The 13,843-nt window shown below is 36.1% G+C and overlaps 1 protein-coding gene across 3 annotated transcripts; it reads right to left on the reverse strand.

Annotated features, from left to right (window-relative positions):
* Nucleotides 1–1,041: 1,041 nt before the first annotated feature.
* On the reverse strand, nucleotides 1,042–13,145 carry LOC145788678 (nonsense-mediated mRNA decay factor SMG7-like). Of its 3 annotated transcripts, XM_082910901.1 has the most exons (9): nucleotides 13,018–13,145; nucleotides 12,735–12,806; nucleotides 10,375–10,470; nucleotides 6,904–7,509; nucleotides 6,642–6,764; nucleotides 5,582–5,814; nucleotides 3,532–5,501; nucleotides 3,270–3,411; nucleotides 1,042–1,684 (listed from the first exon to the last, which is right to left on the reverse strand). In XM_082910901.1, the coding sequence occupies exons 3-7, from the start codon at nucleotides 10,444–10,446 to the stop codon at nucleotides 3,554–3,556; spliced, it is 2,982 nt and encodes a 993-aa protein (XP_082767027.1). In that variant the 5' UTR covers nucleotides 10,447–10,470; nucleotides 12,735–12,806; nucleotides 13,018–13,145; the 3' UTR covers nucleotides 1,042–1,684; nucleotides 3,270–3,411; nucleotides 3,532–3,553. The 3 variants fall into 3 exon arrangements, with proteins under 3 accessions (XP_082767027.1, XP_082767029.1, XP_082767028.1); XM_082910903.1 differs by lacking the exon at nucleotides 13,018–13,145 and having other exon boundaries at nucleotides 3,270–3,402; nucleotides 12,735–13,014; XM_082910902.1 differs by lacking the exon at nucleotides 13,018–13,145 and having other exon boundaries at nucleotides 12,735–13,006.
* Nucleotides 13,146–13,843: the final 698 nt, after the last annotated feature.

Genomic DNA, 13,843 nt, shown 5'->3' on the forward strand with positions numbered 1-13,843 from the left:
ATAAACAAAACGGATGGTGTGATAGCTAACTGTTGAAAAAAACCAATCCGATCATATAGCTATTGATATCCGATCAACGTGATTTTTTACAAGCATATAATACTCGACGAGTTGTACATATTGAACGGTTCAGATTATTAAAATGGGACCCATGGTGGCCCTCACGAACCGACCATCACTGTCCAAACACTTTGCCTCAAATAAGGCAATTATTTTCTGTGTAAGACATGCTGGGACATCAAGGCAGCTATACATCCACTTAACTTTCTTCCACTATATACTTTATTTATACAATTTTTTATTCCATATTTTTTCGTAAAAAAACAAAAAATTAACTCAAACATCCATCTTTTTTTTCTCAACTTTTTAGTTCAAAAAGATAAAAAGTACACTTATTTAAGACATTCCAAACAACCATTCTTCATATTTTAACTTTTAATTTAATATAATCCTTCACATTGAATTTTGACTCAGCATCCTCAAATTAATTGGATTTTTGATGTAATTTGTTTTCTATTAAACTAGGATTCGTAGGGCTAAGGAAAGTCATTGAATGTTTTGATGTTCGGAAAGTTTAATTTGCCAATTTTAGAGAGCGTGGCCCGCTGTCATACTTGAAATAGAATGGTTAAATATTGTCATTTCACTAGCTTTGCATAACTTTACAAGGCAAGAAGCAACATCTAGTCAAGAATGATAGATGTTATACTGATGATAAATTGAAAACTCAAAAACTATTTTTAAAATTGCAAAACCAAACATTAGTTCTTTATTCTCCGAACCTAAAAACTAAAGTTGATGAAATCTCATGTACTCAAATTGTAATTAAATATAAAACCCTAACCCTTAACCCCCTCACCATCTTCCCCCAAATCCTAACCCACAATATAAATAACAATAATAAATCCTAACCCACAATATAAATAACAACAATAAAAAAGAACGTAAAATTACATTGGACCAGACACAAGATTATATTATCAATACTAATTTTGTAAAATTTTAAAAACATAAAAGCAACATAGATGAATGAGAAGAAGATTTAGCAGAACAATATTTAAAACATCAACAAACAGCTGAAACAAGGTATTTTAAACATTTGAAAAAACAAAGCAAATGTTGTCCCCCAAATCAAACCATTCAGAAATTGACATAAATGTACTCCACATTGAGTCATTTTTCATTATTGAACCACGGAAAGACACAGACATAGGTCTTTTATCCACACGCACGCACACTTCTAAATTAACTAGATAGATATACTGCTTGGCTCTTTATTCCACTATGATCCTGTCATATCTGGTTCAAGCTCAAATATTACCCAACTCCAACTCCACCTTAGCAAGCGAGCATACCAGACATCGAGCGCTGATGCTTTCTGGAACAACATTTGGCCAGTAATAGCTTCCAAAGAACCAATAACGCGGTGAGGGTAACTGTGATGAGGATATTGACATGACAAGACTAATCGGACAGCTAGACAGAATGCTATCACAGTTTAGAATAGTGTGTGTACAACCCTTATTCCCACCCAACTGTCCTTGAGACAAACCCCCCAAAGCCAATGGATGCTCTTATTGACGTCTACTTATCTCTCTCCACCGATGGGATTTACACATACGGACTGCGCATTGTAGAAATGTTCACAATTTTGCTTCCTCTGGTCTGAAGAGTGCTGCATGACCTGCAAAATTACCCTGAATTTCAGGACTTATAAAAGAATACCACCATCTACTTGGATATATATATTTTATATATAAATTATGTGGAGATGCGGGCCAGATGTGATTTCGAACACTGTAGGAGAAAGAAGAGAGAAGAGAACAAGGGCCACAATCCTAACGCAAATGGTGTTCTGATTTCTGATGTGACCAACTCAGGGTACAAGGGACTTTTCCTGCAACTTCAATATATGTGTATATATGTGTAGTGTGCATACATCTATATGTATTAACTTGAGATATAGTTGAGTTAGAAACTAGGTTAAAAAAATTAGGGATATCTAAGATATAATTAAATTGGAAAATAAGTTTAAAATTTTGGGGACGTGTATATATCTATAATGCAGGAGAGAAAGACGAGATGAGAAAAGACCACAAAATAAATAAATGAGAGAGACAGAGCGCGAGAGAGAGAAGTATAGAGGTCATTTTACAAGCATTGCACTTCATTCTCAAAATCATGTGAGGCCTTTTGGTTATTTTTAGATTTTGCCATTAAACATATGCTTGATCTTTTAAACATTTTAGGAGTATACCGACCAAGTACTTTACATTAGTTGAAAACCATGAAGTTGCAGGGATTTCGATAGTTCATTAAAACAACATCAGTTGAATAGACTAAGTATAAGTTTGGAAGCCTAAAACAAAGTCTATGATTCTAACAATCTAGAAGTTTTTTGGGTCAAATGGAAACTGCCCACCATAGCATCGAGTGCCTTTGCTGACATTCACTCTAAATTAATATGTTGCTGGTCAATTTTTAGTTCCATGTGCAGCTTCTTTTTATAAAAATATTTTGGCAACTGCAAATTTTATGGGGATGGGTTGTAGTTTGGGTCAATGGGCTGTGGCATGGATCCATAGATCTTGTTTGGGTCAAATTTTATAAGTCACCAAGTGTCCAAAAGGATAGAACTTGGCCTCGAAGTTTGGCTTTCTATTAAAATGTGGTGTAAGGTGTAATGGCCTCAGTTTGGTGGGTTTGAATACTAAGAGAACTCGAGTTTGTGTTGTGAATTTGCTCAACTCTTGCTAGGAAAAATCCTTCTTCCTATGCCCTACATCAATCATTTTCCCTTATGTCTAATTTCGATGAAAACACATCTCAATGATTATGAGAAACTCTAATAGTCATATAATGATATCAAATATATCTACCAATAACTAGCACAAATTTTTAACTGTGTGTGTCAATTTTCAATGTCGGTTTTCTTTACATCAGAACAAATACAGTATCTTGATTTGGGGGTTGGGATTGATGACCAACATATTGTAAAGGTGTCTGATATCTAGAAGACTCAAACATTGGTGTCGTCCAAACATTTCGATCAAAGGAAATTTGGAATGTTTCCATGTCATAAAGCTTCTTTGTCAAAAGAATATTCATAAAATAATAAATATAGCATCATTGATCAGCTGATATGTTCGTTCTCATGGATTATTAGTTATTGAAGGTTGCTCTAAAGACAATCACACAACATAAGAGAGCAGTCACATGTGAACACACGCGCGCGCGCGCACAGACACAGAGAAAGAGCAGATACTCACTTGTTAACTAGCAAGAGCCTGCAACATGCCAACACTACCATGCTCCAACAAAAACTAAACAAAATTAACAGGACCGCCAAGTTGGAGTATCAATATGGTACCAGCAGGACGCAGGACATCCACAACAATCATTCTTGAGGACCTCAATAACAAAAATACATTGCATCAGATAAATATTCTACCAAATAAAATTTGACAAAATTGCAAATCAGGACATAAAATATCAATCACAACAGATGCAGTGTATACAGCATTAACTTACCATCTGATGCTCTCAAAATGATTCACACAGGGTGACGAGCCCCCCACATCGACTGTCCTTGGAATTGATCTGGCAGTGGGAACTGCTGACTTCCTTTCATGAGCTGCTCCAGCTGCAGTTGTTCATGGTGTAAATTTAGATGTTCAAAAGTATGGTTATCCTCCCAGCCTTTCTGTTTTTCCACAGGAAACTGCTTTGGTGGAACTTGTTTTCCAGGAAAGGGAAAGCTAATTGTCCCCACAGAGACATTGTTGTTACTGGTATGATGGGGACTTGACTGGGATGGATGATTAATAGATTGATTGAGCACTGAGCTATTCATTGGTAATGGCAACTTATATCCATCCAACCAGCTATAGTTATCTATGAGTAGATTATCAGCCACCAAATCTGACCCAGATATGAGCTCATTTACTGATTTAGGAGGAACAGCGCTAAAACCAGGTGGAGGGACAGCTCTAAAACCAGGTGGAGGGCCAAGATGCCTTACTGGTCTGTTTACTGGACTTCTTCTCGAACTTGCTGACAACGGTGATGATGTATTTACAGCAAAACTGCCAGAAGTAACCCCAGAAGAACCAATAATATCAATCTCACGTTGCATCACCATTTCTGACGCCTTTACCTGACTATAAGATATACCACTTGCATTGACATTGATAGATTGTTGGACTGGAAGAGAAAGTGAAGAATGGTGTGAAATGGGTGTATCTTCTGGCATTCCAGGTTTCATTACGTGCCCATTTTCCAAGATGTTCAAACCTTTGAAGCCATTAGCAAGAGAAGCTTGCTGGTCAAACCACATTGAAGAGTGTGATGGAATTGGTTGTGGATGCTGCAGTACATGGTTGGCAACAGAAACAGGTGGTTGTGAACTTGCATCAACAGCAGTCCGCTGGTGAAGATCGCTGTGCTGGGCTGAAACAGAACTGCCATGAAACTGAGAATTACCAGCAACAGCATTTTTGCTAGGCTCAAGACCCTCATTAGGCATCCACTTTGAAACAATCAAATCACTACATTTTTCCATCACTGTTGGCTTGAAAACAATCTCTTCATCCTCCTCTTCCCCTTCCACATATAGCTGTGCATTTGTCTGCGCAACAAAGGCATTGCTCATAGTCTCTATTGGAGGTTGGCGATTCACACCATTTAATTTAGGACTGCCCAAAAAGGGCATAAACATGAAATCATCTGATGTTTGAGGTTTAACACTCAAAATAAATTTCTTCGCCTTCAAACCAAAAATTATTGTTTTTTGCTCAACTTTAACTACATTTTCTAGAGCCTTTCCTGCTGCCAGAATCCTTTTAACACGAGCAATTTTCTCCTTGTTGCCATCACCTCCAACAGAATGTTTCCTTGAAAAATCCAAAATGGTATGTGCAGGTTGAAGGGGCAAGAATCCTCTCAACTCGAAGTCCTCCCACAAAGCAAGCCGATTTTCAGTTTCACCTTCCTCATACCTGCCCATATTGAAAAAGCAGGTCTCGTCTTCATCATCCATCACCACTAGCCCACTTGACAAAAGCTTATTTAAGAAAGATATACAATGATTCCAAAAAACTAGTCTAACAGTTGCTTGTTTATCTTCTCTATCACTGCCTGCTGCAACATCAGGAGAACAAGCCAACCATTCCACAAAAACTAGAATGCCAGGAAGGAGGTAACTTGAACAAGGATCACTCAACTCCACACATCTCTTCAAAATGTGCCCCACTAATTCAAAAACTGCAGCAAGTGCATTTTGAAGCAGAACTGTACGTTGTACAATATCCGCATAACTCTGACCATCACCATCCTTATTCACATTGTGAACCGTGAATATAAGAATGGCAATAAGGCGAACAATGACCAGACCATTCTCAACAGCATCTGTGCCAAAAGTCAGCTCTTCTTCTGACCCAGAAGAAAGAAGCTCATTCAAAGTACTGCTAACCAGAGAAAGAACTTCTGCAAACGTTTCCAAGCTGGAGGGAAAAGTCATCTATATAAGCAATTGCATGAAGCTTGTCAAATATAGCACAACAGTAATGTTCAAGATAAATACCTAGTGCGACTAAAAAGAATGCCAATTAGACGAACAAAGCGAATGCAGAAAGCTTTATAGGGGTCATGGACACTGGCTGCTTTTTTTGCAACAAGGCTGGCACCAACGTTGGCATCCTTAGGTTGGAGTTTGTCTTCTGCTTTCCCTCTTCCTTTGGCAGTTATCTGCGCAGGTGATTCACTGATCACAGAAGCTTTCATATCCCCATGCAGCTGAGAGTAACTCTGGCGATTCTGCAGAGAAAGCAGGTACATAAACAAATACAGTAATACACTATGAATCAGTTGATTTCACCATCAAATCATAAATTGACTAGCCCATAAACAAGAAACAAAAACCTAAACCTAAACATATATATTGATAAATATAAAAATGGCACATACACATACCAGCTCATATTGCAATGAGTAAATAAAAAATCTTACAGTAAACTCTCACATTATTTTTTTCATTATTATTATTATTATTATTATTATTTGGATAAGTAAGGAAATTATCACAAACAAACCTATAAAAAAACTGATTAACCAGTCATCAGTTCTGGCCCTATGCCAAATTTCCATTCCGTAAAAGGGATAAAATAAAAAATAAAAATAAAAACATAAAAATAAGGCATAGTTCCCCCACTCCCCACCAACCCAAATATATATAAATAAGTAATGGGAAAGAAAAAGGAGGGGGCGAATCAACCTTGCATCAAAAACTGTATTTTAGCAAATAAGAACTACTTCCTCAAAGTAAATGGAACAAAACATATCCCTTGAGTCAAACCAACTATAAATGATGTACAACCAAAATACATGGTCTCACAGCCAACTTCATCCGGACTCGAGTAATATATTGGATGCGTGATGAACATAAGTGAATTTCGCAAAATATAAAAGCAAATATTTCATAGGGAAAATTATAATGTGAATTTGTAAGTGTTTGCATTAAGCCAAGAACCTCCACATTTGTAGGGCTAGACCATACCACTATATACCATAAATTCTCAGACAACCAAAAACATGAACAGACCATAACACTGAAAAAGTAATCCAAACAAGTTTAGTAATAATACCTTTTCAAATGCGACAATCAAGTTATCCCTTGCAGTGGAAAAGGGACTATCCACTGCCAGACTCCGAAAATAACGGTATACAGCCGCTAATTCATCCCCAGAATAGGTAGCCAATATGGCAAGCTGAAAGAACAAACATTTTTCCCATCATAAAGATCAACCTCATTGTAGAACTAACAATCCAAGCATGGAGAAAAGATGATTGAAGGAACACACAAAATTGACAAAAATAACCCAAAAAGGAAAAAATGAAATGGAAAACCTGGTGATGGGGATTCCCGCTTGATGGCCAAAGAGATGCAGCTTGCAAGTAATAACTCGAAGCTGCAGCATAATCACGGCTTTTGGAATCGCCCTCCCCATACAATCCTTTGTAACGAGCAAGGTCACCCAGGTATATCAAACAACGATGACAAGATACAATACCTTTCTTCATCTCAATAGATCTATTGCCATCTTTCTCCATAACAATTTGATACCCTGAATCCTCAGAGAGATAACCAAGAGGAAGCCCATATTTTGATCTAATTTTCAAAATTAGATCATGGTAAAATCCAGTAGCTTCTGAAAGGAAAGTTTTAAACTGCAGACGTATTTTACTAATTCGATCAGGTCGCGGGGGACCCTTTACAATCTGAGATGTGCTTGAAGTTGTAGAAGCTAAAGCAGCATTGGTGTGGGCTCTGAATTCCTCGATTCGCCTGTAATGTAGCTGCCACAGAGCATATTCAATATTGTGCTGCTCAGAAAATGCATGATCCTCGAGTATTATTGCTTCATAGTTCTCACGCATCTGCTGCCAAGCATTTGGATCTGAGGGAACTCTTGCCTGGGCCGACCTACGACGCCTATTCTCCAACTCTATATTCTGTAGGAGTAGCATATGTCAGCAATTTGTGTGGGTATGATTTTGCAGGTACAGATGGCTCATACACACGAGCGCTCACACACACACACGAGTCATCAACGATAATGTTTAATATGGACCTTGGAAACCTAGAATTTCTTTCACAAAGGGATGCCCAAAATGCGGAGTTTATAGTTTACTGTTGCCATACATTGGTTCACCATAAAGAATCAAACTGAATTTCCATTGCATTCATGCTTGATTTTACACTACTATATATTATTGTTTAAGGGCAGCTTGCCTTTTGAATAGAAGGAAGGGGGATAACATATATGATTTCAGTTAATAGAAGCAAGAGGCTAGCTTCCACCTCCCACCACCTTCCATAAAAGACGGATCATGGAACATGGAACAGCTCACAGGGATCCTTCTAGATGACCTTCATCCTAACTTAAAGGACTAAGATGCATTTTGTTTGAATCTAACTAGATATTTCCTAAATCTTGAAAAAGAGTTCTCCTGTTTGTGCAGACAAAATTCACTGAGAAATAATTTTGCTACAACAAGAATCATTCCATACTACATAATAAACAGCTTCAAGATGTGGTTGGTGATTGGTTGATGTGAAAGGTACACAAACTTCCTTTCTTCCAAGTCCCCTTTCTCCTACATTTAATTCATTACTAGGAGCATCCATTTTGGACTTAGAACACAAAATCTCAATGTTGAACCCCAAACTAATTTAAGAGTAAAGAAATTCTCAACAATCTTAAGGCTAGTGCAGTCAAAACATTACCATCATCACAACACTCAAAACTTAACAATACACAAAGTGATTAATAAATATTAACAATGCTTCAGAAGTTTTTCAACACTTACTTCAAGTTTAAATTAATTATAAATGGTTTTTGACAATTACAAGGACTCCCATTATAGTTTCTGAAATTATTGCCCTCACCTGTCAGTGTTGCCAAGTAACAAAAATTAACAGAATATGTGATTTTAAATTTTTTCCCTAATACTTCTAAATATTTTCTTGAAGCCAATCAACATTAATCTAAAACAAGGTTTCAAGAAATGGATGTGGTTGCCACAATGGTAATGGTGCCAGTGATACGGTCATGAGGTGTAAAAAGCGTAGCATAATTGTTGTTGCAACTGGAGCAGTGAAATTTTTCATTTTTCACACATCTTTGAGAGTCACATTTGTTGGGGTTTAAATTAATTTTTGGAAACAAACTAAAATCATGTGATTTATATCTTCAAGTTATACAAGCAACATAACATACAACTTGCCATTTTTGGAGGTATTAGTATATTTTAGAGCAATGATATTCGCACTCCACTTCTAGGAACTCAAGGAACTCACACTCCCCTTGTGATAAGCCAAAAAAAAGAGTGAGGCTAAAAGTGGAGTATGAATATCATTGCTCTTATTTTAATAAACAAACAAAAATCATATGATTTATATCTTCAAGTTATACAAGCAACACAACATACAACTTGCTAGTTACAATTACATATAAAAGTTAAGTTCAATCTTTAATGCTGAGTGAATAAATAATAAATAAAAGCTGAAAGAGGAAATGGGCAAAAAATTGGTTTTTAAACATAGTAGACGTCACCACTATTACGTAATGGCATTAACAATTGTAATAGTATCATAACAACCCAGAATTCTAAACATCCCTTTTATCTTTTCAACCAACATAACCATCACATTCCCTTTCCCTTCCCTCCCCCCCTCTACCCCACAAACTAAAGAAATCATCCCCAACATCACGGGTCACTTGCCACCACATGATGTATACACACATAGACATACAAATATACAAGTGATCCACATTAAAATGAACCACTAATCCCATTAAGCAAATGTTGAACTCCAAAAACTCTTTTACCATCTCTTTCATGCTTGTATATGCATCTATAATGTGGAACATGTGTGCCACAGTATGCATGCATGCTTTACATGCTTGTGTGTGCTGTGAACCATTAAGAGCATCTCCAACGGTAATAGGTATTTTACCTATCTAAATATTACTATAAAGTATATATTTTATTTTGCCTATCAACTATTTCATATTTCTACTCCAACCATACTCTTTATTTTAGCTATTTATTTAAATACTATTAATTTTAGAAAATGCCACATCAGCAACAAAGATGGAGAGAAATGATCCTAATAATTAAACTCATTTTGCCTAGCCTTGAAAGCTAGCTACATGTAGCTAGTGAATATGAGTTGAGCTAAAATGCCTAATCATATGCCTAGTGCATTGGAGTTGAAAAAAATGAGTTATACTAGGCATTTTAGCTAACAAGCATTATATGCCTAGTGGGTTGGAGATGCTCTAACTACGTACTTATACATTCCTTTTCATTGAAGAATGTTGTCATTCCAACAGATAAAAATTCACTCACAAAAAGAACTTATCTAGACTATTACAGGGTGTATTCAATTATGTACAACCAAAATGAATGCCTGCTAAAAAAAGAAACTTTTGATATCCTATTATATCATAGATTGGTTAAAGGCTTCAGGAACCATGTGGAATATGATTACTATTTGCTGCAGTCCCAACAATCATGTCATATAATCTCATACATTTTCCAATAAAAAGTCTGAAGAGAATCAGTATCATCAACAGACCACTGGCTTCAGCCTTGATAAATGAATGGAGACCAATTTTTGGTTTAAAAAACAAAACAAAAACACACACACACTGTGCAGGCATGCATATGAACCCAATGCTGAATTGACTCTTATTATTTTATTTTTAAGCGTATAAAACATAACATAGAATCACTTCAGTATAAGAGAAAGCTACAAAAGAAGGGATTCACGAAGGGGAAAAAGTATCTAATGACAAGAATACAACATACCTTGTCATAAAGTTGTTGAGCCACCTCCCATGATGGAGTAGTAGACATTTTATCCATCTGTACAATCATCATCCACCAACTATTTTGGAGGATAACCTGCAAAATAACAGGATGAAACATCAACAGCAAAAAGATAACCCAAAACATTTTCGTCAATTTTAAATTTAGAAAAGGGATTTTCAATTATTTTCTTTGCAGGAATTCCTACTCCGTTCTGTGCAGGATAAATTTACAAAACAAATATAGAAACACATTCATTCTGAAGCCTCAATAAATTTTCAACCAACAGAATCACACAGATCGACCATGACTTCACACTCAGTTGACTGTTTCTCATTCTAAGATACATGGGATGTAATGGGTAACAAACTAATCACGAGATAAGTGGGGGATAAAATTGACAAAATTCCCAAACTAACCTAATTAAATAAGAAAAGGTATACATGGGGGGAGAGAGACAGAGAGAGCATACAGCTTGTGCTAGACACATATAAGTTAAATTCTAAGCAAGTAGATGAAACGGAAAAGCTAACCTTAGTAATCATGCCAACGACAACATTATACATGACAATACAATTCAAGGTCAAGTGAGCATTCTACATGATTAAGTCTTTACGTCCTAATTTAGTCGACATTTCATAATGATACCCTATGGTACACAAACTCGGGTGTAAGTATAGGGTGTGGGTGTGTATCTAAGAGTTGGACACTAAAAAAAATTGAGGATACATGGATATAAATCCAAATTTGGATAGGAATACAGGATACATTAAATAGTTATTTTTAAATATATTTGTTATAGGAAGGTGAGTTAAAAAAAGTTGACCCATATAACAGCCCATGTAATTAATAGAGATGTGGGAAAACACCAAAAGGCCTAAGTTTTTATTGTTGAACAAAGTTTATAAGTAGGTCCAAACTATTATTTTATTTATTGGGTCTGGCCAACTAGCCAAACCTAGCAAAAATGCTCACCAGTTGAATAACATGTAATCCCTCCAACTGCATTGCAGTCTCATAAAGACTGAAACCAGCCGATCAAACTCTCTCTCTCACACACGCGCGTAGCACGATCGACACTCAATAACCCAAAATCTCATGCTCCCTCTTGGTTCAAACCCTAGATTATGACTCTCTCTCTCTCTCTCTCTCTCTCTCTCTCTCTCTCGATTCGAACTCTATATTATGTCATTAATGTAGCCGACATTCAATCGTCGATAAAGCTATGATTCAAAAAATCTAGATCTCGAACCCAATACATATCGAAGTATCTCGACCTTCTTCTTTCTTTTCGATTAGCCATGTCCGAGAGAGAGGAGGCAAATCCGACACAGATCCCACACCCGCATCCATGTCATGTCATGTTGACACAGATACTTCCCCAAACAGTCGAGTCCATGTAACGGAAAGATGATACCAACAACTGATATCAAAATGCAGATGGTTCAACACCCCCTTATGTCAACTCACTTAGTCATCTTGTTTTACTTGGTTGTCTTCAAAGAAGCCGATAGATCAACTGGGAAAGCTACCATAGTTCATTCCTAATACAGTTGTTATTTGTTAGTGTTATCATTACAGATATGAAGTTCTTTACCACATTCAACTGCCCAAATCTGCTTCAAATATTAAAACAATGTGATTTTCAGGTTGAAACACAATACAGCACTTTTAAGTGATAACTGTGGATGTGCTCCAGTTGCTTTGTCTTACAAAAATTCAAATCTCATTGGTCAACCAAGTAAAAGCATTTGACCTAATAGCTTTCTTCTTCTCGACTGTCTAAATCACATCTACCAGTCCGGAAAGAGGGTAATATCTCAACAAAACCCCTATGTATGCACCAATCCAATTAGGGCAACAAAATCAAACCCCTTTCATGCCAACAAAGATCAATCCAAACTAGGTAGAGACGTAATATTATCAAGAAGCCCTCACTAATTAGCATAGTATATATGATTCTCTACCCGTTACTTAGCAAGTAGCAACTGGGTTTCATGGGTTTGGACTGATTAAAGAGAAACACAAAAAATAACCAATCAAAATCCTTGCAATCCAATTATTTTACTTGATGAAAAAAAAAAAATTTTAAAACCCAACAAAAATATCAATTAGTTGTTCATAACCAAGTCAATAGCTTCCCAATTAATGAGACCATGACTAAATATAACAAGGTCAAAACCATCGATATATGTGGGTAAAAAGTAAGACAAGAACTTTCCGAAACCATGAAAACAGATCGATGAAAGACATCGAGAATTCTTTCTTAATTCGAAGATTAAAATTAAATGGAAAAAATAAATAAATAAATAAATAAAAGAAGAAAGAGAAGAGAGAGAGAAGGAGAGAGAGAAACTTACTTGGTAGAATCAGATCTGGGGAGTGAATTTTCTTTGTACATGAAAGAAATCCGAATTAGCTTTAGCGAGAATCTATAAATACATACATCACAACAATAATCTGAGATGATAGAATCACCGACAGAGACACGAAAATTGGGGCAGAAGAAATCTAGGGTTTCTTTCTGGAGTTATTATAATTAGTGTTTTTTTTTTTTAAATAATAATAATTTGAGGAGGGGGATGACATGGGATTGGGATTGGGAATAGGGATTGGTTCCCAATCCAAGGCGGCCGCGTTTACCTTCGATGATGATGAGGATGACGATGCGAATTGGATTTCATAGGCTTTTCACGCGCTTTTCAATGCTTGAAATGGATACGCCGAGCTTTTCCTTTACTTTAAAAAATATAATATATTAATAATAAAATAAATAAATAATTTATGTAAACCACTTATTAAAGAGTATTCGTTGGATAAATTTAAATTTGAATTTTTCTTTAGGGCAAATTACATATACACCCTTCGAGGTTTGGCTAAATTACAGATGCCCCCTGAGGTTTGAGAAATTACGAATTCCCCCCTGAATGCTATATTTGCATAAGAAATTAGGGGGTAATTTGTTATGAAATATAAACCTCAGGGGGCAAATTGTTATGAAAATACAAACCTCAGGGGGCGGGATGTAATTTTCGAAATCTCAGGGGGGTATCTGTAATTTAGCCAAACCTCGAGGGGTGTATATGTAATTTGCCCTTTTCTTTACTTAAAGGTTTAGGCGGTGAAATACTTTATTAAAAAAGATAAATTTGAGCAAAATGGTCAAAATATCTAGGTAAATATATATATGATATATATTCTCTTAACCTCATTTCACCAAATCTAACTTTCTTCAGCTAGGTTTGGAAAGATGGTTTGTGGCTGTTTTAATCACAAAAGACAAAATAGACTATTTTAGTCATAACAAACAAAACATCATATCCAACCCATAATTATTACAATCTTCTCTCACAAAAAAAAAAAGTTTAAAAAGCTAAAAAGCCCTTCCCAAACTAAACTTTTTAACCTCGGCTAAAATAGCCAAAAAGCCAAAGAACCAACCCACTTCCCAAACGAAGCTTTCATCTCT

Source organism: Camellia sinensis, unplaced genomic scaffold (assembly GCF_055761805.1).
Source record: "Camellia sinensis isolate YWXY unplaced genomic scaffold, ASM5576180v1 Unanchor1, whole genome shotgun sequence".
Lineage (NCBI taxonomy): Eukaryota > Viridiplantae > Streptophyta > Magnoliopsida > Ericales > Theaceae > Camellia > Camellia sinensis.

Coding starts and splice junctions, on each gene's coding strand:
- LOC145788678 (XM_082910901.1), bottom strand. CDS start 10,446: ATGATGATTGTACAGATGGATAAAATGTCTACTACTCCATCATGGGAG. Junction 7,510..10,374: donor CTCAACAACTTTATGACAAG/GTATGTTGTATT, acceptor CTACTCCTACAG/AATATAGAGTTGGAGAATAG. Junction 5,502..5,581: donor ATTCTTTTTAGTCGCACTAG/GTATTTATCTTG, acceptor TTTTCCCTCCAG/CTTGGAAACGTTTGCAGAAG.